General features: G+C 39.2%; 1 protein-coding gene across 25 annotated transcripts in view; it reads right to left on the reverse strand.

Moving 5' to 3' along the window:
* Positions 1-427: 427 nt before the first annotated feature.
* BAZ2B (bromodomain adjacent to zinc finger domain 2B) overlaps positions 428-25430 on the reverse strand; it is a 318653-nt gene continuing 293650 nt past the window's right edge. For 18 of the 25 annotated variants that reach the window (XM_070731603.1, XM_070731601.1, XM_070731595.1 and 15 more), the window contains 9 exons: positions 23499-23778; positions 22234-22389; positions 21229-21389; positions 17977-18287; positions 17407-17542; positions 15841-15987; positions 10988-11253; positions 5646-5789; positions 428-1928 (listed from right to left, as the gene is read on the reverse strand). In XM_070731603.1, coding sequence (XP_070587704.1) covers positions 1775-1928; positions 5646-5789; positions 10988-11253; positions 15841-15987; positions 17407-17542; positions 17977-18287; positions 21229-21389; positions 22234-22389; positions 23499-23778 — 1755 coding nt within the window. In that variant the 3' untranslated portion in view covers positions 428-1774. The remainder of the gene's footprint in view (positions 1929-5645; positions 5790-10987; positions 11254-15840; positions 15988-17406; positions 17543-17976; positions 18288-21228; positions 21390-22233; positions 22390-23498; positions 23779-25430) is intronic. The other 7 variants (XM_070731594.1, XM_070731592.1, XM_070731600.1 and 4 more) reach the window with 3 other exon arrangements.

Below are 25430 nucleotides of genomic sequence, written 5' to 3' on the forward strand. Positions count from 1 at the left end.
CATGATATTCACGCAGCTTCAGGTAGTTTTCATAGCTTTCATAATTCCAGGCAGCTATAAAGCTGGCATTCCATAAATAATAGATTTTGGTTTAACAAGTATATCCAAATCTGGTTATAAGCTGTGGCTCTGATTCTCCTCCTCCCTATCTTTTACAGAAACAATAGTTTGCAAAAGACAGCATGCTGGGGATTGAATGTTCCAAGAAAGACCAAGATACTTTAGTTTATTAAAAAAAGAAAAAGATAAACTCCCAGTATGTTCCAGAGTGTTTTGTTCCCAGAAAGATGAATTTGGTCCTCAAATATCTTATATCATACATTTTCCATTCATAATTTCAAGGAAAAAAACCATGTTGTTAATAATGACAGGTTTCTTAAAATGTGTTTGAACAACATAAAATTAAAATAACTGAGAAAAAAACTGGTTTGCAAAACAGTCTTTTATTGTATCCGTGCCACACATACTAGTGAAAAATAACACTCCTAAAAAAAAAGAATGCTACCTTTTCCACAACATTTTGTTTTAAATGAAACTTCAAGTACTCTTACATAGGTACAAAAAAAAGTCTGATCTATCTGCCTCCAACAGGCCACCACAACACACAGTAGATAAAACACAGTGGTTACAAATTTTTTTCTTTTTTTTTCTTTTTTGTTGTTTCTGTGGCAAGGCAAATGGAGGGAAATGTTTTTATGAAAAAATACTGTGTGCGTAAGAAATTGTCACATTTTTATTCCACATGGATACAAATGATTATACTCAAATTTGAGGCCCTGGTGGCTTGAAATTATATAACAAAATAGAAAAATGGAAAACTAATATCCCCTACACCCTGTTTTAAAGGCAGGCACTACAAAGATTAAGGAGACTCCACAGTGTTGGTAGAGGATACTTACTGTACAAGCCATATAGCTGTAATTACCGTAAAACTAAAATAAAATGCTACAGTCCTTTCTAAGGCATAAACAATGTCTGCAAACAATATGTACACATCATACATATTTAAAACAAGACTTAATATAAACAATAATGAACAGTATATACATATGTTTCATTTTTTTCTTCACTGTTTTGAAATACAATTTAACTACACAAGTGATGCAGCAACATATATATAAATGTACTTGTAACTCTACAGTAAAGTTTAATTTTTCGTGCTTTTTACAGCACATCAGTGTAAACAGTTTTACTTGGCTTTGTTTTGTTTTGTTTTGTTTTTAATTTTAAAACATTCCTTGTTGTATTTTCAACATTTAAAGCAATTTTATTTTATTTTATTTTTTTTAAATTCTTCCTTTTCACAGAAAACGAAGAGTCTGGATGCTATTTTTAATCATAAATAATTCATAAAATTAAATACGTTTACTAAAAATAAACTACAAAGTAAAAAAAAATGAAAAATAGATATTTATTGAAAGGGGAAATACAACTTTTCCCCCCAACTAGAGCTCTGGTGGTTGAATATTCAGTGCGTTTTGATATATTTTAAATTGCTATTGCACTATGACACCCCTTACATTTAAATTCTTTGGGTGTGCTTCCCTGTTCTACCTAAAATAGTTTGATAAAACACACAAACCAAGAACCAAGGGCCATGGTTACTGAAGGAGTGAAACCTTAAGAATTAGCACTACTCCCCGTGATCCCTTAAGGAAAAATAAAACAGTCATTAGTTATGCATGTGCCTTGTACTTTAATGTAAATACACTTCACATTGCTGGTCTTATTCGTCCTCATTTAAGAAAAGAAAACATGTTGGACTGTGATCACTTCAGCTCACTTTGAAAATCTCTGTCCATTTTTTTTCAAAATGTTTTCTCATGTTGTGGCCAGCCCGACCAATGTCAGAGTCATCTTCATTAAATGTTTCACAGTTGTCAAACACCAGCCTGACATCTATAGCAAAAGCTTCAAGATTAGGATACCTGAAACAAACAAACAAACATCATTCTTTTTATGTGGCATTAAAACAGAAAAATAAAAATAAAATGCCTGCTAAGAAGAAATCCAGACGTTTTGTTTAAAATTGGCCAATGCTGTAAATCACCAGATTCTACCAAAGCCAACCATGACACATTTTCTATGTAAGCAATGAAGTTTAATTTTAATAAGATATAGTGTTCCCTCGATTTTCGCGGGTTCGAACTTCGTGAATAGCCTATACCACGGTTTTTCAAAAAAATATTAATTCAAAAATACTTTGCGGGTTTTTTCTATACCACGGTTTTTCCCGCCCGATGATGTCATACATCATCGCCAAACTAATAATTTCTGCAAATAAATAACAACAAAAAATAATTATTGTTAATAAATAATTATGTTTATAAATATCAGAATCACTAAGTGTCTTATTCAATGGTGAGTACCAGTAATAATGGTGAGTAAATGGTTGTTAAGGGAATGGGAAATGGTAATTTAGGGGTTTAAAGTGTTAAGGGATGGCTTGTGATACTGTCCATAGCCAAAAATGGTGTATTTACTTCCGCATCTCTACTTCACGGAAATTTGACTTTCGCAGGTGGTCTCGGAACGCATCCCCCGCGAAAATCGAGGGAACACTGTATTACTATAATGGTAGCATTTTTTGCAGAATATCATCATCTTCGATTGTTTGATCTTATGCTATCAAGTCAGCATCCTCTCATAACAACTACACAGGCAAGCCTTCTCAGGTTGATCTATCCTGATCTTATACTGTATATAATCCCATTCTATGCCTCTGAGAGATTTATGCAGGTAGTCCTCGACTTACAACAGTTCATTTAGTGACTGTTCAAAGTTACAATGGCACTGAAGAAAAGCGACTTGTGACCATTTTTCACATTTACGACTTTTGTGGCATCCCCATGTTCATGTGATCAAAATTCAGGTGAAAAATCCAAGCTTACAACATTTCAAAACTATGAGTGTGTTCCAAAAGTGGTCAGGGTAAATTTTAGCTGCAGTCCACTTTATATTTATTGGACTAAATCACTCTCATGGAAGGACACTCATAAGAAAGCTTCAGGGCTTTAGCGGGGAGTGCAATGGATATACAAATATTGTCGTCCCCTCTCGCCACCCATTAAATCATATCTGATTCTCTAAACAAGTCCCTGAAAGATATCTTGGCAAGATTTTTAAGAAGTGGTTTGCCCTTGCTTGCTCCTTCGTGGGTCTGAGAGTGAGTCACAGAGCTAAGGTCATCCAATAGGCTTTGTGCCCAAGGTGAGACTAGTCTTATTCCTTTACTATTGTACCAAACTGACTCTCAAAACATTGCACACTTTAAAATAAATTAAAGCTTGATTTATTTTAAATAAAACTAAGAGAATACTCATAAAATCCACATGTGTATATTGTCTCTGTCAGGGTATACTTGTAAAGGCACTAATCTGTGGCACGACACTGCCCAGCACAACTTTCCTTCCAGTTCAATTTCTGAAATTTCAAGTGTGTTTCAGATTGCTTTCTTTTCCCATGCCAATATTTTTATTTATTTCTTTGTATCTCATCTTTATTTTTTTTTTACAAATAACTCAACATGCTAACACACATACTGTATATAATACACCTTCCTCCTCCTGTTTTCCCCACAAAAACTTTGTGAGGTGGGACTAGAACTCAGACCTTCTGCTTTCAAACCTGATACTTTAACCACTAGTTCAAACTTGGTTTTGTATACTTCTCCCTTTTTTAGATCTAATAACAGTGGCACTGCAAGATGAGTGGCATATCAATTTGATAAACAAACTCTTGTTTAATAGTATCTCATTTCTGCTATTAGAATTTTAAACTGGAATTAGTTCTATCTTTTCAGGTGTCTTTTTTAATCTACCAACAGGCTCCACCTACTGGTAGTTTCCATGAAACCAAAACCAGGCCACATAAAATGTTGTGCACATTTGTTCTTTGTTCAACATGATTATCAAAGAACAAACAAGAGAGAGAGAGAGAGAGAGAGAGAGAGAGAGAGAGAGAGAGAAAGTGTGTGTGTCTGTGCGCGCACAAATACACACACACACACACAGATTCACACACACTTCCTCACCCCTTGCCAATCTGCGCTCAAATTCAGTATTTCATTTCAACCTGAAACAAAGGCATTATTGCTATTTCTAATCAATCTTCCTGTCCCACTCTGGCTCGTCAATGAAATGTAAAAGCTTTTTAGAATGCTTCTAATGTCCTGGTATGATTGCTTATTATTGATCTTCACATACTCTTCCCCCAAGACCTTTGAGAAAGGCTACTGGTTTAGCATGATGGATACCAAGCGTGCAACCACATTCAGAAGGGCCTCTGGATTAAAATCTGTTGCCTTGATACCCAGCTGCCATGCCACCATAATTGTACTTGTTCTGAATGAAGATGTATAACTATAATATCATGGAACTGCTGTAGCCAGGTGTGCTAGCTTCTGTATTTCCATTTTTACAATTTTGCTTCCTACCACCACTCACAGAAGAGGCTTATTTTGATTTGCAAACCGACAAATTAAGTTTTGAACCGACTAGTTCAGATATAAAGGATGTAAAACTGTCAATGGCCAAAAAACCCAAACAAACCCCGCACTCAGGTATTTCTTAACTTGAAGGTGACACTCTCTGAAAGTTTGAGCTCACAATTCTACTAAAATGTGTTCTGTATCATTTTAGAACCATGACTATCAGCATAAATCAGAAGAGAGACTGAAAAGAGAATGCAGAAATATTCTGATTTTATTTAAATGTGAATGGTAAAAGCAGGAAATTCATCATAGGGTGATTGATAGTACTGTTGTTACTTGTACTGCTAGGTAAATTAATTGATTGGTTTTGAATAATTCATGTGGGACAAGGCTTTCAATGGCTATGTTGCTATAATATTAAACATTATAAAGCATAAGTGGAAAGATACCTATTATGTTCTTGACTTTCCAGAGGCTTTTAGCTGACTGCTGCATACCTGACTATATGGGCTTCTAGCAAAACTTGTTTCTTTTTTTTTTAAAGCATTCTGTGATAAATGCATGTACTTGTTGCCTCTTTTCCTCCTACTGCTGGTCCTCCATTAAGCCCCAAGCACTATCCCATGTCTTTCCAAGGCACAATAATATATAACACATAATATAACAGTATAGCACATTCTGTACTTCTTCCATTAGGCCATTTTTCCTGACTTTATGTAAATGTTCTTTGCTGGTAGTCCTAAGATATAACACATAATTAGACAATCTCAAGTCAATGCCTTTTGAGGTCATTAACAGTGAATTTCCCTTTGAAATTCAGTTAATGAATTGATTTTCCCACCTTAAAACAGATGTTGACACCAGACCTCAGATGTTATCTTGCAACAGCTATTTCAGAATAGGTAAGAATAAATACTCCCTCCCTCCCTTTGTGTGTATGTGTGTGTGTATGTATGATCATTGCAGTGTAGATGCTTGCAGAAGCTACCAAACAGGATATAGTTCCTTCCTGGATAATAACCCAAGGAGTTTCAATCTCCAGGGTAATTACTATACTATATACTTACTCAATTTGCCAGCCCTGACTGTTCACCATTATGGTATTCTAGCACCTAAAATATTAGACATCAGACACTACCTGGGTTTTAATTAATCAAAATGAATTTAAGGTTTCACTCTTTTCTTTTCTGCGGTTCCTCTGATTTTTACTTACTGTCCATTATTTAGCTTCTCTCGAATTGTTGAAAAATCCATGGGTTTTTTAATAACTTTCCTATAACCAGGAACATGTTTCAAATTTACAGGAAGTAGGAAAGGCCAGGCATCTTCATGAGTTTCCAATTCAGACAGGAGCACGCTAACAATATTTAGAAAGAAAGCCACAAGTCAGTTCTCAACTATTTTGTATCTCATGGTGCAATGAATATCAACAACAGCAACAACAAATCAAATGGCACATTAAAAAGTAACACATTTATTAAGGCATTAGCTACAATTCAATTCACCGGATGCAGAGAGGAATCTTTAGAAAATGTTTGGGACAGAGAACGATGATAAAAACCAAAATCGGAAGAAAATGATACTGCAGAAGCTGTATCCTGGTGTTGTGAATGATTGAATTGAATGAATGGGAATGATTGCATATGGGGACTTTTTACAATTTTATTAATAATTTTTTGTGAAAATAATTAGATTTCTTCATACATATTGTTTTCATTATGTTGTATGCCCCCCTGAGTTGCTTCGAGAGGGGCGGCATAGAAGTCTAATTAATAAATAATAAATAAAATAGATAGGAGAATCCAAAATAGCTTGAATTCTTCCCAACTTTCTGCAATTTGCATCAAAACTTGTTTCTCCCAGTTAAGTTTTGTTACAACAGAAGAGAGATTATGTGACTAAAAGATGATCAACTGACAACACACCCAAGGAAGGATCTCTGAAAGGTTTTCCCCTGGATTGTATCTTTTTTTCAATTTACCAACAGGAGGATCTGGTATTCCTTTAGTTTATGACTCTCCTGGGTTAGGGAAAGTCCTAGAATTATCCCATAAGATCCTCTGATAAAGCAAAGGTTTGAAGCTGTGCTTCAAGGCATCCTGCATGGCGGGGCATTTATTTATTTATTTATTTATTTGTTTGTTTGTTTGTTTGTTTAATTAATTAGATTTGTATGCCGCCCCTTTCCGTAGACTCGGGGCGGCTCACAACACAATAAAACAGTTCATGACAAATCTAATAATTTACAATTTAAAATTTAAAATAGTTAAGAAACCCCATTTTAAGCAGACATACCATACATAAATTATATAGGCCCGAGGGAAATATCTCAATTCCCCCATGCCTGACGACAAAGGTGGGTTTTGAGGAGTTTACGAAAGGCAAGGAGGGTAGGGGCAGTTCTAATCTCTGGGGGGAGCTGGTTCCAGAGAGTCGGGGCCGCCACAGAGAAGCCTCTTCCCCTGGGGCCCGCCAACCGACATTGTTTAGTTGACGGGACCCGGAGAAGGCCGACTCTGTGGGACCTAATCAGTCGCTGGGATTCGTGCAGCAGAAGGCGGTCTCGGAGATATTCTGAGTTATGAGTAATGAGTTATGTGCTGAAGAAACAACTGTTTTGGAATGTTTTCTTCAAATTATACACGCTGGTGCATAAGTGCACCAGCGTGCCTTCCGTCCCCTGTCCTAATGTTTCTTTTATTTTTTCATCAGTATCATGTACATGAATGTTATTATATCTAATGTTTCTTCTTATTTTTTGTTCCAATATCATGTATATGAATATTATTATATCCTTACATACCTCCAATATGTACTTGACAAAACAAATACTGTAAATTAAATAAATAAATGGCCAGTAGGTTGTGCCTTTCATTTCTTAATCATTTTAAGGATTATTTAGTAAGAAAAAAGGCTCTTTAGCCACAGCCTATTATTCCTTTTTGCAGCTCTGTGCCATTTTGAGGATTTCTTCATTATTAAACAACAAGGAAGAAGGCTGCTGAAGGCAAGCTAAAATAAGAAGGTGTGGAGTATCTTTTAAATACAAGCTGATGGAGAAATATAAAGGCAGAAAATTGGGGTTCATTATTTTTAATAATTTGTTCGTTGGTCTGCTTTGCTATGGATGGCTAAAACTTTCCAAATTTTATGATCCCTGATTGGCCAGCCATTCTTAAGTGGTGTACACAAAAGCTACTGACTAAAGAGGAAGGTAAGAAGATGAAGGAGCAGATTATTAGAGATGTATCTGAAAAATATTTAAATAAAATCCATCAGTTCATAGATCAGCTATACCCCTAGAATGTTAAAAAAAACTGCTTGAACTATTTCAGAGATACAAATATGTATAGAAAGTTACTAAACTGCCTAGACAATTTTACAAGTAGCTGACAATGCAGAGGAGTTGATTGCAAATTTGGAATATAAACCTGACACCAATTTTTATTATGATGGTTTAAATATAAATCTCCCAACACAATTAAAAGATGAACTCCAAGAAAATCTGCAGCTTTTAAAAAGACAAGTTTAAGGACTTATTTTCTCATGAATATTAAAAGGGAGAAATCCTTGAAGAAAGAGAAATTTATACTTGACAAATATTCCAAAGAAGAAGAAAAAAATTATTCCATGAAGCTAGAGTGACTTAAACCTAATGAGTCAACTGGAATTAGGATGGATTTTTATTGATCTGATATTTGTAATTGAAAGAAAATCTTAATCTAAAGTTTGAAAATATATATTTTTCTTTAAAATATATGCTAAATTCCTAAAATTTGTAAAATATTATTGAAATCGTATTTGAAAGTATCTATGTTAAGAGAAAGTTTAAAAAGATGTATTAGCTTAAAGAAATGTTTAGAATTTTAAAAAGGATGTTTACAAGAAGAAAAAATATTCTATGAGGATAACTTGGAGCGATCTAAATTTTATGAGTTAATTGGAGTCAGTTGTTATTATATTGCTGCGAAGTGAACTTTAAAGTATGTATGTTAAGAGGAAGTTAAAAAATAGATATTAGAATGTTTTGATTTTAAAAATAATAATTAATAATAATAATTAATTAGACTTGTATGCCTCCCCTCTCCGAAAAAAATGTTTTTAAAGAAAAGTTTAGTATTTTAAAATGGATGAAAGAAAAGTATTTTCCCTTCAAGGTTAAAGAATCTGAAAGAATACATTGAATGTTAATATAAATGATGATGGTTTACAAACATTATTAAGTGCAAAAAGAAATACATATTCTTTCCACACCAAGGAAAATAAAGCAAAAATGTTTAAATTGATTGTTCAAGAGGAGAATATATTTAATTAATTATGTTTTTTATTTGGATATCACTTCTGGATTTTGTGCTTGTGATGAAAAAAATGAAACTTCAATTTTGGTTTTGTTGATTAGATAGATTTGTTGTTATAGAAATCACCATTTAGTTATACAGTGGTACCTTGGTTCTTGAACGCTTTGGTTTTCGTACATTTCGGATACCGAACAAAATTTTCTGCGAAAATTTGCTTCAGTATCCAAACAAAAATTTGGATACTGAACAGAAAATTTTGTTTACTATCCGAAATGTAAGATCTGAGGGGACGAGGTGAGAGGGAATGGGAGTCGGAATCCCAACACGCCCCTCCTGGCCGCCCTCTTAACAGCCGCTCAGTCTCTACCTTGTAACTGCTCCAAGCTGCAGGAAGGGTAGGGCTGGCTGCAATACCAGCAGCTTCAGGGGGCTCCTTTCCTCAGCGGTTCAGTTGGTTACCTCCAGGCAGCTGCACCAACCTTTTCTTTCCCGGCGGCTCCGGCAGCTTCCCTTCGAGGAGCAGCAGCAGTGTCAGGAACGTCACGTGATGAAGGGGAGCCGCTGGGAAAGAAAAAGTTGGTGCAGCTGCCTGAAGGTAACCAACTGAACCGCTGAGGAAAGGAGCTCCCTGAAACTGCCGGTATTGCAGCCAGCCCTACCCTTCCTGCAGCTTGGAGCAGTTACAAGGTAGAGACTGGGCGGCTGTTAAGAGGGTGGCCAGGAGGGGCATGTCGGGATTCCGACTCCCATTCCCTCTCACCCTATCCCCTCAGATCTTTATCCCATAGGAAGTGGAGGAAATACTGTAGATTTAATTGGTTCCCAGCAAGTCAATGGGCTGGGAACCAATTAAATCCATTTCCATTATTTCCTATGGGATAAATTAATTTGGTTCTCGACCAAATCTGTTCTCGACCACACTTCTGGAACGGATTGTGGTCGAGAACCGAGGTACCACTGTATGTGTAAAAGTAAAACATTGAGACAATACCACTGTTATTTTGTATTGTGCTAAAGAGAGTCAGAAGTCAATGCTTTTTTCTTTCTTTCCTTGTACAGTAATACCTCATGATACGAACTTAATTGGTGCAAGGAGGAGGTTCGTAAGACGAAAGGTTCGTAAGACGAAACATTGTTTCCCATAGGAAACAATGTAAAGTCAATTAATCCGTGCAACCAAAAAACCCCCCGCAAAAAAATGGCTTTCGGCGACTGCTGGGAAGCCGCACGGCTGTTTTAAAAGGTGACAGCCGGCCTGGGGGGCTTCCCAGCACCCCCCCGAACCCGGATTCGGGGTTCGGGGGGGTGCTGGCAAGCCCCCCAGGCCGTCTGCGACCTTTTAAAACAGCCGCGCCGCTTCCCAGCTGTCCCCCAAAGCCGAACGCTAAAGCCTAACTTCCGCGTTCGGCTTCGGGAGACAGCTGGGAAGCGGCGCGGCTGTTTTGAAAGGTTGCAGCCGGCCTGGGGAGCTTCCCAGCACCCCCCCGAACCCCGAACCTGGGGTGCTGGTAAGCCCCCCAGGCCGGCTGCGACCTTTTAAAACAGCCGCGCCGCTTCCCAGCTGTCTCCTGAAGCCGAACGCTAAAGCCGAACTTCAGCGTTCGGCTTCGGGAGACAGCTGGGAAGCGGCGTGGCTGTTTTAAAAGGTGACAGCCGGGCTGGGGGGCTTCCCAGCAACCTCCCGAACCCGAGGTTCAGAAAAATTTTGCCTCTTCTTACGAACTTTGTTCGAGTTACGAACTGGCGTTCGGGAGGCTTCTGGGAAGCCCCGCCGCCCGGCTGTCACCTTTTAAAACAGCCGCGCGGCTTCCCAGCAGTCTCCGAACGCCGGTTCGTAACTCGAAAAAAGTTCATAAGAGGCAAAATTTTTCTGAACCCCGGGTTCGTATCACGGGTTGTTCGTAAGACGAGGGGTTCGTAACTTGAGGTACCACTGTACCTCATACTTCCCCCCCCCCTTTTCACCTTCCCTCAATTTCCTATTTTTATTTGTATCTAAACATTGATAAAACAATAAGTCATGAGATTAAAGACAGAAAGGAGGAAGCAAGGTAAGGAAGCAAGGCAGGAATAAAGCTATGGGAAAGCAGAAGTGAAGTTTCTTTTCCGTTCATCTGTTTTTCTCTTAAAGTTGTGGCCTTTCAGATCTTCCATTGTATGAAATTAGGGCGGGCTGAATTTTAAACAGCCCCTGTCACATTTGAGAACCTCAGTTTGTTTTCAGATAAAATCTAAAATCAATACACTCAAGCAATACCTGCATAAAGCCAAGTCCTTGGATTCATCACGTTTCATTTTCTTCACAGGGGGGACAGTTTCCTGTTTTGATGGACTAACAGAAATGCTGTCTTCAATTTTTCTCTTCTTGGACTCCGTTTTCCCCCTTTTAACAGAGCTGCTTACAGATGCTAAGTCTTCATCTTCCATTTCTACCGTTGAAGGGAGTTTCTTGCTTTTCTTGTGTTCATTACTTTTCTTCCCTTTTATCTGGTTTTTTTTAACTTTTAAAGTTTGACCACTTGCCTGCATCGGAAGAAAAGAAACCAGTAAGAGCACAGCAAACATTTATTTTATTTATTTTATTTATTTATTTATTTTATTTATTTATTAGATTTATATGCCGCCCCTCTCCGAGGACTTTATTTCTACTATTTATTAAATATATAGTATTTATTTCTATTAGCAAACCTAGTCCATAACTATTACCACGGCTTTGTCAGCATTGTTTTCATCTGAAGCGGGCTGCAGCTAGCCACAAGCTAAGCACACAAAAAGGAGCTAAATGCGCAGAACTTTCCTAAAAATGTCTGTTAAAAGTTATGAACCAGATGCTTTCAGGAGAGCAGTTTCCTTCAAGGACAAAGCATATGCGGATGAAAGGCTCACTGGAGATGAACTTGTAACAATGCAGCCACGCAAGCTATTGTGGGGCTCCCAAGACCTGCCCACATTTCAACAACACTCCGTGAGCTGCATTGGTTGCCAATTGGTTTCCGGGCACAATTCAAAGTGCTGGTTATGACCTATAAAGCTCTACATGGCTTAGGACCAGACTACCTACTGGATCGTCTTCTGCCTCATGCAACCCAGCGGCCAATTAGGTCCCACAGAGTTGGTCTTCTCTGGGTCCTGTCGGCCAGACAATGTCATCTGGCAGGGCCTAGGGGAACAGCCTTCTCTGTGGCGTCCCTGACCCTCTAGAATGAACTCCCTCCGGAGATACGTACTGCCCTCTCCCTCCTGGTCTTTTGTAAAGCTTTGAAGACCTAACTCTGGTGGTGGGCATGGAGACCATGAGTTACGAGATTGTCGCCGGCCGACATGATTGATTAAATTGGATGAATGTGGATGATTATATAAGGTGTTTTAGATTTTTACTAATTTTGCATATGTTTTAAAATAATTAGATTTCTCATGTATATTGTTTGCATTCACAAGGTTGTACACCGCCCAGAGTCGCTTCGAGAAGGGCGGCATAGAAATCTAATTAATAAATTAATAAACAAGGAATGTTTCGCAATATCAGCTCTTCCAATTCAAAATTTCCAGGGACACGAAGTGCTGATTGTAGTGCTGATCCTACTCATCCACTCGTCCCACTACAAGTCCTGTACACACAATAATCCTCTTCTTGGTAAGTTGGAAATAGATACTGGATAATCAGAACCAGCTGCAATGGAAAGCCAATTTCTACTAGGCACTTGTACAACTCCCTTTCCAAAGGGCTTTTGGAACAACAATCAGTGAAACACCAGTGATGGTGAACCTTTTTTTCCTCGGGTGCCAAGAGTGCAGGCATGCATGCTATCACGCATTTGCAAGTGCCTACACCCATAATTCAATGCCTAGGGAAGGCAAAAATGGCCTCACCCGCCTCTCCATTTCCCAACTTCTGGTAGATCCAGTAGGCCCATTTTTCACCCTCCCCATATCTAAAGGCTTCCCTGGAGTTTGGGGAGGGCAAAAACACCCTCACACATCCCCCAGGAGACCTTCCTGAAGCCAAAAATGAGCTTCCAGAGCCTCTATGCAAGCCGGACATCAGCTGGCATGCTGTAGCTGGACTAGGGCAATGGTTTAGTGCACCAGGGCAAGGATCCTTTTTTCTCTGTTTATGATTGTGCTTTCCACTTAAACACTATATAGGAAGAAAGGTTAAAAAATACATGGAGTTTACACATATAATTTCTGGATGCCACAATCAATAACCTGATTTTTAGAAATGATTGAAATGTGCTTTCTTAAATTCAGGGCAAGTATAGATTTGATCAGACTTCCTTTTCTCCATTTTCAAAAAATCAGAAAGGAATCACTTTAACACATCATTCAATCGGATTGACGCCAAGGTTAGAAATTTCATTAAACAATGGGGCATTAAAGGAAAACATGTATTTTAGGATGGAATTACAGTTTGGGTCAGTTTTAACTTCTTTTATTTAGATATGAAAGAATAAACTCACTGGTTCAATATCTTCTTGATCATAAAAGATGAGTGTTGCAAAAAAAAAATTGCCCTGAAAAGGGGGATTGTTAAGAAACACTAAGTGGAGTCAAATTGCAATATGCTTAAAAACCTTATGCGTTCTAATGACACCAACTCATACCATCAAGGCTCTTCAAAATAATTTTAACCACATATAGAAAGCAAGTAGGGGTAGATAACATTTCCTGGAAGAAAGCTACTCTGAAGTGAAAGTGTAACCACAGAAAGGTCATGCCTATAAGCATCTAACCATAGGTCTAACCACTACTCCTTTGTTTCACATATCTGGGAAACTACAATCAGATTCTCCAATGATGTTTCATTTAGATGGATCAAAACTGAAAGGAGGAGGCGTGCAACAAATAAAATGTTTAAAAGTTATGATATTTATGTCGTTTCTTACCAAGCACGCCTACATTATATTAAAGTAACCAAAATATATTCACAATCTCCAAGGCATGTGACAATGTTTGAGCAATGTCAGAGAAGTGAATTACAGTGTTTCCGTGATTTTCGTGGGGGATGCGTTCCGAGACTGCCCGCGAAAGTCGAATTTCCGCGAAGTAGAGATGCGGAAGTAAATACACCATTTTTGGCTATGGACAGTATCACAAGCCATCCCTTAACATTTTAAACCCCTAAATTACCATTTCCCATTCCCTTAACAACCATTTACTCACCATTATTACTGGTACTCACATTGAATAAAACACTTAGTGATCCTGATATTTATAAACATAATTATTTATTAACAATAATTTTTTTTTGTTATTTGCAAAAATTATTAGTTTGGCGATGATGTATGACATCATCGGGCGGGAAAACCCGTGATATAGGAAAAAAACCGCGAAGTATTTTTTAATTAATATTTTTTGAAAAACCGTGGTATAGGCCGGTGTTTCCCAACCTTTTTTGAGCCGCGGCACATTATTCATATTTTCAAAATCCTGGGGAACATTGAAAGGGAGGAGGGGGGGGGGTTAAAGAAAAGTTTGGACAAAAAAACCGTCTCTCTTCCTCCCTTTCGCTCTATTTCTCCCTCTTTCTCTCTTTTCCTTCCTTCCCTTCTTTCTCTCTCTCCATCCCTCTTTCTTTCTTTCTTCCTCTCTTTTTTGCTCTCTTTCTCTCCCTCCTTCCCTTCCTCTATGTCTTTCTCTCTCCCTTGCTCTCTCTCTCTCTCTTGCTATCTCTTTCTTGCTCTTTTCTCTCTTTCTTGCTCTCTCTCTCTTTCACTGTCTCTTGCTATCTCTCTTTCTTTCTCTCTCTTTCTCTCTTTCTCTCTCTGTCTCTCTTGCTATGTCTCTTTCTTTCTCTTTCTCTCTCTGCCTCTCTTGCTAAGTCTCTCTTTTTCTCTTGCTATGTCTCTCTTTCTCTCTCTCTCTTTCTCTGCCTCTCTTGCTGTCTATCTTTCTCGCTCTGTCTCTCTTTCTCTGCCTCTCTTGCTATGTCTCTCTTTCTTTCTCTCTCTTTCTCTTTTTCTCTCTCTGTCTCTCTTGCTATGTCTCTTTCTTTCTCTTTCTCTCTCTCTGCCTCTCTTGCTAAGTCTCTCTTTTTCTCTTGCTATGTCTCTCTTTCTTTTTCTCTCCCTCTGCCTCTCTTGCTATGTCTCTCTTTCTCTCTCTCTTTCTCTTTCTCTCTTTCTCTGTCTCTCTTGCTGTCTCTCTTTCTCGCTCTGTCTCTTTCTCTGCCTCTTTTGCTATGTCTCTCTTTCTCTCTCTCTCTGCCTCTCTTATATGTCTCTCTTTCTTTCTCTCTCTCTCTCAGCTGACTGCAAGCGGGAGCCCTGACGGCGGCAGCTGGACGTGCTGCTGGACAGCGTATATGCCAGGCCCGCAGCGCCAGCATGTACAACGTCCAGCAGCACGTCCAACCACCACCGTCAGGGCTCCCGCTTGCAGTCAGCTGAGAGAGAGAGAGAGAGAGAGAGAGCTCCCTCTCGCCGCCGCCTGGAGCTCCCTCTCGCCGCCGCCATCTCCTCGCGACTGCCTGCGGCCGCTGCAGCCACCCCCCCTCCCACCGCCAGTGCCCTCCCGCCGGGCCACAAAGGACACTTGCCGCCGACGCCAGGGAAACTCCAGCTGGGCGGGGCGTTGCCGGTGCCTCCGTCCTGGGGCTCCCACTCGCAGCTGTCCCCCGGCTCCTGCCTGATGCCGCAGTTTCTGGAGCTCTCCTGCTGGGCCCCAAAGAAGGAAGGCGGGGAAAAGGCGCGAAGAATGAAGCTCTCCTTCTTCTTGCCTTCCTTCTTTGGGGCCCAGCAGGAGAGCGCCGAAAACCGCGGCATCGAGCAGGAGCCGGGGGACAGCTGCAAGCGGGAGCTCCAGGTTGGCACCGGCAGCGTCCCGCCCAGCTGGAGCTTCCCTAGGCGCTTTGCGGCACACCTGGCCGTGTCTCGCAGCACACTAGTGTGCCGCGGCACACCGGTTGGGAAATGCTGGTATAGGCTATTCGTGAAGTTTGAACCCCGAAAATTGAGGGAACACTGTATTTTGTATGTCAGAGACATATATGAGTAGTCAATATATTAATTTATAAATTACAAATTACCATGTTTTGTAGTTTAGGTATATTAATTACATGGCAATCAGCTGAGGGGGAAAGTATACAGATTTATCTCCAATTCGTATTACCTTCGCTATGCAGGCAGGACAAAACCAGTCACCATCTGGAATAGTACTGATCTTCGGTCGATGACAATATGTATGGCAGCCTTTATCACAGCCATCACAGAGAAGTAGTAGTTCCTCATTATCTCCTTTTCGACATATTTGGCAGTACTAAAATACAGAGAAATTATTTCAGATACATGAGTTATCTTCCGCTGGAACATGACAACCAGCATGCTAGGAAGACTCTAGCAACACTTTAAAATTAAGCTCAATATCCGGTGTTATGTGGACTATTACACTTATAGCAGAAGTGGAGAAATAAATACATAGTTAGTAAAATAATTACCTCCACTTCCTTAATTTTATTGAATTTACATATCTTATCTAAGCCGAAATTCCCAATCAACTCAATTAGGGAGGAATTATGAAGATTTTGCAATGTTCCTAAGGCATTTGAAAATTGAATCCCAATTACTGTATATTTTGCATTTGCAACTGTGCCATATGTGTGTTTCAATTTGTGATAATTGGGAATTCAAGTAAAAGTACGATGCTCCACTAATGCTAGATAGAGAAAGTATCAAATCAGGAAAGGTATGTGGATAATGTTGAACTTATTGCTTGCTGGTTAAGAAGGATTTAATTTGGCCCAAGCCCAAGAGCTAAATGGGGATTACAATTGTCCTAAGACTTGATTTTTGAAGACTATTAATGACAATCTAAAATTTTCATTCCAACACGTATTTGCTTTTATGGCATAAGTAATGCCTAAAGTTTGGGAGGAGATGCTTTATTTCCCAATTTTTAGTGGAGAAACACCCTATAAAAAGACAGTATTTCCAATGTTAATGGAAAATCATTCCAGTGCAAACTAGATTAATAAAATGTGCTGGATACATACATATCCCAATTACCAGTGAAAAATAAGTTAGACCGTTTGTAGCAAGTTGGAGAAAGAGAGAGTTATTTTGAGAGTGACACACTCACTGTTAGTACTTTTTCCCATTGATTACTAATAAAAAGCTTTATTTTCAGAAATCTGATGCCCAGGATTCATGCAAAATCTCTTACATGCATTTGCTTGCCATTTATGAATACGCAATTAACATAGCAATGCTTGTTAATTTGTTCCTTCTATGCGGAGATGGGACATTTCAGCTTGTATGCTGTACAGCATCCAATCTGCACATACCGTTGTATTGTGTGGGCATGCAAAGAAGCCATGCATATCTTTAAAGCATGTACTTTGCATCTCATCTTTCTGAAAAAGCCTTTAATTGCAGGTTTTGACCCAGAACTCCAATTACGGCAACGCAGAAGGCGTCACTTGATTAATTGCATTGAGGCCCCTCCCAGGGAGAGGCAAAGAAACTCCATAAAATTCAAAATATGCCAGCAGAAAGGCTATTTGACATATGGAAATTGGCTACAGGAGGGCCCTTTATTTTTATTTTTCAAAAAATTATCTGATCCGCGTAAAAGTGCCATTTAATTGTCATTTTGGGATGCAGCAACAATGCTATCAACTTAGGGATCTGGAAAGGAGGAAAATAGGATATGTAAAAAAAATCAGTTCATAACACTTACAACTTTCATAATAGATTTTTCCCATGCTATTGTTTTCTGTAACTGCTGAATGCACAGAGCTACCTGTGCAGCACTGCGAGCTTCTGACAATGCCCTTCTCCATACCCTTAGCCCTGGAGCAATATCCTCTTCCATTCTGCATTGAAATATAGAGAAATTAAGCAGGTCACATCCATTTTCATCAGTTTCTGAACGTGGAACAATCATCATCACATTGAAAGCCAAGCAATGACAAAAACATACACAGCCAATAAGGGTAATAAGGCTTAAGCAACTAATAAATTTGATGTAGTGCACAGACTGTGGCTACGTGCCTCAAAGCTCAATCACAACCATAAGATAACTTTGCAGGATTAACATACATAACAGAAAAATAAATAAATAAATAAATAGATAAATAAATAAATAAACAAACAAACAAATCTTTGCACAGCACCATGCATAAAAAAAGCAGTCCATATGGATCAGAGACATACAAAAAAGATACATAGATAAACACACAATAGGAAAAAATAGGCTCCAATTAGCAAAGAAGCACAATAATTTTTCAAGTTAATCTCAATAACCTACCCGTCACCATCACCACTAACGGATGGTGCAGGAGCAGGGACAGTAACTGTGCCCACATTATCCAGTTTGATCTGAATGGTGGTACTTAAGGGGCTCTTCAGATACCTTCTCTCAATGTTCCGCTCCAAGTCAGCAAGTCTGGTTACAGCTATATCTAGAGGGTTGTCACTCTTCCGTTCTAGAGTACTGCTACTGCCTTCTTCTCCACCAACACAATCACCATCACGTTTCTTGTGCAATGGAGTGATTGATTTATGCTCATAATATACCAAGTCTTCCCTTTCCGATTCCGGTTCAGGGCACATCCAACCCTACATTTTAATACAAAATGGTGCACATATGTGTTTGGCACTGTTAACCATTTCAGTTCGGACAATGGATGGGTCATTTGTCTACCTCCCTAAACTGTGCGTCACTTCCCAGAAGTTCTCAAAAAGTCAAAAGAGCTGATTTCCCCTCCTTTCCTATACTACTTAACCACACACATTAATTTTTAAATTATTTTTGTTGTTACATTTTGGGGAGAAAAAAAATCTGCAATGCAACAAATTCCTAAGTAATAAGTTGGTTTTTAACTCATACTCAAGACCTAGTGCTATTGTGGGAAATATACAACTGGCACAACTCCCAGTTTCAGATATTTAATTTGTTTTTTTTAAAACCCTGTAATTATTTCTGATGACTCACAGTAACAAGGTTAATTTACATTAATTATATGTGATATGTAACACCTTCATATTGCACATTTTGTTAATTCCACAAGAAAAAATGCAAATATTTACATATATTTATTTCAAACCCCCCCCTCCCCCCCATTTTAAAAGATGCCAGAAGTCACATCATCATACTAATGGAACAAGGAACGTAGATGGAATCAAAGAGCTACTAGCCTTTATGTTCTTCCTCTGCAGAACTTACTATTCTGTTTGCATGGAAAATCAAAGGCTTTTTCCATTTGCATGATAATGTGTCTCCCCCCCAACCCCCCCAACCTCAAGAGGGGAGGAAAAGAGAAAATTGTTGTCTCCGCAGTGATCTTTTTGCTGCACTTTGAAAACAAGGCCAGCAAATTTGCTGCCTGCATATTCTGGTGGGGGCAGTGATTGCTCTGCAGCTGCTACTTTGGGAAAAATGAGATGCAAAAAGAGGAACTGTATTCCTTCGTCTCCCTGCTTTTACCTCTCTGCTTGCTGGGGAACATAGCTATCTCTTTGCAATCCAGCACACATGGATGTCACAGCAAGATCACTAAGACAAGACAGCAGCAGGGATTAGTGATAGGAGTATTGATCCAAGAGACTGTTATTTTTGCTAGAATCCAAAGAAAATGAAAAGCTTGTCTGCTGGGTGTCTTTGGCGTACAGAGAAGGATCTAGGGATGCCCTGAGTCCCACAGGCAGATAGGAAGGGCAGTTCCATGGTGGGCTGCTGACCTCCCTCAAGCTGGTCCTCCGACACGTGAACCAGAATGTTCACACGGGAGAACTTGCCTTTGCAGCAAGTGATGTCCTCAGTGGCAGCAGCCATTTTGGAGCTATGTGAATGACATACAAGGCAGAAAATAAACTGCTCAAAGTTGCCCTGTTTGTGTAGCATTTTTTCCCCATACATAACTGGGGAGAGATGCTGTTTGCAATATAACTAGTCTATCTTCCAATAAAGGTAAAACTAAAATCTAAAAGATAGAAAATAGATGCAATTGGTCTCTGTCCAGTGATGGGCTGCTACCGGAATGGTAAGGTCCTACGTTCCGGTAGCGATTTTTGGGATGCACATACAGCTGCGCGACCCTGGCCTGAGTCCCCGCGCCCCCTGCAAGATTTGGCTTCTGCGCATGTGCAGCAAGCGAAATCTCGTGTGAAGACGTGCGCACAAGAGAGATTTCAGAGATTTTCACCTATTTTATGCTTCTGCGCATGCGTGGAAGCAATAATACTAGTGAAAATCGCCGAAATCTCGCTTACGTGTCTTCATGCAAGATTTCGCTTGCTGCGCATGTGCAGAAGCCAAATCACACGCCAGTGGGGGTGCACATGTCGGATGCACTGGTAGCACTGGTAGTGCCAAAGACGGCAGTCCTTCGCTGTCTCCGTCACTTGAGAACCTGACAGAAAAAAAGCCTAAATCTACACTCAAGTGTAGATGCTGTATTTTGAACTTAATAATATTGCATTAAATTCTACTATATGATTCTGAGATTTATAATGGTCATGTTTCCTTCATAATATTTTTTTAATGACTTATTTTTATACCACCTTTATTATTTTTTTATACCTAATGTTTGTTCCTCCTCATATTTTCTCCACAACAACAATCCTGTGAGGTAGATTAGGCTGAGAGAGAGTGTATGGCTTTTATTCCTAAGCTAGAAGTAGAACTCAAGGTTTCTAGTTTTGTGTCTTGGTTCATGAAAATATTTATTTATTTATTTATTTATTTATTTATTTATTCATTCATTCATTCATTCGATTGATTGATTTGATTTGACTTGATTTGTATGCCGCCCCTCTCCGTAGACTCGAGGCAGCTAACAACAATGATAAAAACAGCATATAACAAATCTAATATTTAAAATGACTAAAAAACCCTTATTAAAAACCAAACATACCCACAAACATACCATGCATAAATTGTATAGGCCTAGGGGGAAAGAATATCTCAATTCCGCCATGCCTGACGACAGAGGTGGGTTTTAAGGAGCTTGTGAAAGGCGAGGAGGGTGGGGGCGATTCTGATCTCTGGGGAGAGCTGGTTCCAGAGGGCCGGGGCCGCCACATGACATTGTTTAGTTGACGGGACCCGGAGAAGGCCAACTTTGTGGGACCTAACTGGGATTCGTGCGGCAGGAGGCGGTCCCGGAGATATTCTGGTCCGATGCCATGAAGGGCTTTATAGGTCATAACCAACACTTTGAATTGTGACCGGAAACTGATCAGCAACCAATGCAGACTGCGGAGTGTTGGTGTGACATGGGCATACCTGGGGAAGCCCATGATTGCTCTTGCAGCTGCATTCTGTGCGATCTGAAGTTTCCGAACACTTTTCAAAGGTAGCCCCGAGCCTCGAGGTGATGAGGGCATGAGTGACTGTGAGCATTTCATTCCAGGTAGAGTTAATACATTCTTCAAAGTCTTTTGATTTCTTTTATTACTGAGAGCAATCCTTAACTCTAGAAAATCTATTCTTCATAAGTTTGAATTAACACTTTAGCCAATAATTACCAAATACAGATATTACTGAAATACATTTTACCTTGATCTGCAAACTGGCTGATGCCACTCTTCTTTCTAAATCCTCTACCTGCTGAAGAATAGCAATATCTGTATCCATGGCTTGCTCTTCTATGGACCAATTTTCTACAATATCTCGTGTTACTTGATTTTCATCATTTTCATTTACTTCAATAATTGCAGCTGTATTTAGAAATTAGATTAGGCTATTTTAGTATAACTTTCAGATCAATTGTTTTGTAGTAACAATGAGATCAATGGCAACAATCATTTTATCAATACAAAAGGTCCCAGTTAATCTAACATGTATGTCTATTTAATTACTTCTACAGGCATATATCGTATTTCTCTGAAAACAAGACACTGTCTTATATTTTTTTGAACCTGAAATAAGCACTTGGTCTTATTCCCGTGCCCTCAAAAGCCCTATTAGGTTTATTATCAGAGGGTGTCTTATATTTTGGGGGAAATAAATTTATAGATGTGTTAATGTATTTTGCTTTTCAGCTGAGTTTAATAGGTTAGAATGTTTTGGAATCTTTAGCTCAGAAAAATGATGACAGAATGGAGATAAGAAAGCTTTATAAAATTATGCATAGCATTGAGGAACTCAATCAAGACAAGTTTTTCCTCTTTCTCAAAACACTATAGCCAAGGAGTCATGGAAGAATAATTGGAAGGAGATAAGAACAAAGTAAAGGAAGTTATTTCCTCAAAACAGCATAATTTAACATGTGGAATTCATCACCACCCAAGATGGTGATGGCGACTAACTTGGACAGCTTTAAAAAGGGACTGGAAAAGTTGGCCATTATGGGAAACAAAATGCTGGTCTAAGATGGGCTTTGTCTTGATCCAGCATAGTTATATTCTAATGCTTTTTTATTAAAGGAAAATGTCCATTAGCCATTTCATAATTAATAGGTCACCTAAACTTAATGTTACTTCTGTGCCATCTGAGCTATTAGAAAGCAACGTTAAAAGATCTACTCATACCACTGATTTTCTCCCCATTGAAATTACATACCATCTTTATTCTTGAGGCAAGCTAGAGTAATATAATCCATATGTTTTTGAATTTGCTTCTGTAAGGCCTTTTCTCTAATTCCCCTGAGATGCAACACTTTGACCAAAGCTTTTAGGTCCTCTGGATCAATAATTCTCCACCAGCCAAACTGCATTTCTGAATCAAAATAGGGAGACAAAGAAAGATTTAAAACACACAAATGTTCTATATGGGAAATGGGCACCCCAAAAACTGAGTTCTCTCACATTAAAAGACATGGATATATGATCTCAGGGAAAATTACAGCATAGCTAAGATCCTCTGCTATTATTGCCATTGTTGCTGCTGCCAAAGAAAACCTCTTTTCTAAAAATAAAATGAACAGTGGTCTGCCAAAAACAAACACTGGCTCATTAAAAAAAAAAAATCCTAGTCTCTAACTCAGTGGTTCTCAACCTGGGGGTCGGGACCCCTTTGGGGGTCGAACAACTGTTTCACAGGGGTCGCCTAAGGCTATGGGAAAATACAAATTTTCCCTGGTGTTAGGAACTAAAGCTTCTATTCTGGCACCTTGGAACATATTTTTACAATCCAACCAATCAGGCATTTACAGTGGAAGTGTCCCTCTGACCTTCCTGCCAATCAGCTTAAAGCTCTGTTGGGAGAATTGGTGCTAGATTTGTGGTTGGGGGGTCACCAGAACATAAGAAACTGTATTAAGGGGCAGTGTTCCCTCTAATTGTTTTGGGGGGTGGGCGGAAAAGTATAATGTCTGAGCGGCAGTCCCTTCGGGACTGGGCAGCACAGAAGTAATAAACAAACAAACAAATTAAAAACCCACCCTGTTTTGCCTCAGAGAATTTCAAAATAAAATACTGTACTGTGTGTCTATAACAGTGAGCTCATAATAGGGCAACTCTATCAATATCAAAATGCCACTTAAATAGTTGAGCTAGTTTCAAACTAGATTTTGATTTTCTTTCTTCCTTCCTCCCATTCTTTTTCTTTCTCTTTTCCTTCCTCTTTTTTCTGTTTCTCTCTCTTCCTCTCTTCCCCTCTCCTTCCCTCTCACTCTTTCCCTCTTGTCTTCTGGGAAGGTTTGGAAAACTCTGAGTTGATGATGATTTTTAAGTAAGCGATTGCTCACTGCTCAGCTTAGAGGGAACTATATTAAGGGGTCTTGGCATTGGAAAGGTTGAGAACCACTGCTCTAACTAGAAGAACAGAACTAGGATTCTGTTAGAATTAGTTAGAAACACCTACAAAAAGAATAAAATGATACTGACCTTCTGGGATAGGCTTTGGACTAGGATAATCAGCTGGTTTGGCTACTTCCACAAGAACTGAAGAAGGTACAGACGTTTGTTTCTCAACCTGTGGCACTGGCGATTCGCTTTTACTTGTTGGAACACTGGGTGTCAAGAAAGAGCTACCATTGCCCTCTGACAGTCCTAGGCTGGACCCCATACTAGGCAGTGGAGATGAAAACGGGTGATTTGAACTCATAACGCCAGTAGGCCATCCACAGAACTGAAGTCCCATTACAGGCAATCCTGTCTTCATCTGCTATCCAAAAACAACAACAACCCCAATTTGAATAGTTATAACTATTTGTTATATAAAAACTCCAGGCAGGAAATTGCAATCAGAATAACATCGTTGAAAGGGACCTTGGAGGTCCTTTCTAGTCCAATCCCCTGCTCAGGTAGGAAACCCTATACCATTTCAGACAAATGATTGTCCAATCTCTTCTTAAAAACCTCTAAAACCCACAATTCTGGAGGGAAGTCGTTTCACTGATTAATTGTTCTAACTGTTAGGAAATTTCTCTTTAGTTCTAGGTTCCTTCTCTCCTGCATTAGTTTTCATCCATTGTTTGCTGCCCTGCCTTCAGGTGCTTTGGAAAATAGGCTGGCCCCTCTTCAGTAAAAATCTGTACAAATTTTTAGTAAGATGAACTTGCAATAATTCCAAACGAATAAACATTGAGCCCCATAATAGTGTACTGATTAAATACTAGAGCAGACAGCTCCAGGTATAAATCCCCACCTGATTGTAGCACTCAGCAAATGATCTTTATATTAGTAATTCCTTTTTAGCCCAACTTATTTCTTAGAGCTGCCAGCATATGCCATTATCAGTTCTCAGAGAACAGATGGGATAAAAAACACAAGTATTGACTAATAATAGCAAGCATATGCAAAGAATACCATAAATGGCCCATCCAGTGCATGGAACAGACAGCATCTGTTTTGCATTTTCCAGAAAGATGTTTTGAGATAGGACAGGGAAGAAGGAAAATAGAGAAATAACACAACCATTTGCAGTGGTACATGGCCAACAGCAGCAACTAAATGAAGGTAAGGGAGAAGGAAGGCAGTAGAATGATTTGGAAAGTGATGAATGGGCTGATCTGATATATTATACTTGAATTCATAATCAGAAGTCACAAGCATTAAGGAAGATGCTACTGGAAAGATGGAAAAGGGGGGTTTCACAATTGACAGGTTTCAAAGTATGGATTTAGCTCAATAATTAGCAGTACAGTATCACTTTAAAACATGACAAAAATCATGTTTTCACGTAGTAGAGTTTTTGACATGCAAAAATATCTTCTTTCGAATCTTCTTCAGAAAATACTGTGGGCTTCTTTAACCCAGATTGCCTCAGGCACCATTTTGTATCCAATGTGTGTTCCCTTGCTTTAGAAAACACACATTTTCTAGCATATGTTTCATATTTCCCCATTGCTTACAACAGGGAAATTTGCATATATGGTTGCATTTTCTTGGAGACAAAATTTACTAAGACGAAACAGGACATTGTGAAATAACTAATTTAAAGAGGCTAGCAGGGATCCCATCTCTGCCACTCTATGTTTGTAAATAATTTTTAAGGAAACAGTACATAGACCAAAGATAACAGCAGATAACTATTCTACATTTAACAAACTTTAGATGTAATGGACATGTCTGCCCCAATTCTCTACACCAGTGGTCCCCAAAGTACGGCCCACGGGCCACATGCGGCCCACTGAGGCCATTTATCCGGCCCGCTGGTGAGTGACAAGAGCACAGGGAAAAGAGAGAGAGAAAGAAAGAAAAGGGAAAGAGAGGGAGGGAAGGAGAAATGGAGAGGAATGAAGGAGGGAAGGAAGGAAGGAGAAATGAAGGGAACAAGGAAGAAAGAAAGGAAGGAAAGAAGAATGAAATGAATGG

Source organism: Erythrolamprus reginae, chromosome 1 (genome assembly GCF_031021105.1).
Source record: "Erythrolamprus reginae isolate rEryReg1 chromosome 1, rEryReg1.hap1, whole genome shotgun sequence".
In the NCBI taxonomy this organism is placed as follows: Eukaryota; Metazoa; Chordata; class Lepidosauria; order Squamata; family Dipsadidae; genus Erythrolamprus; species Erythrolamprus reginae.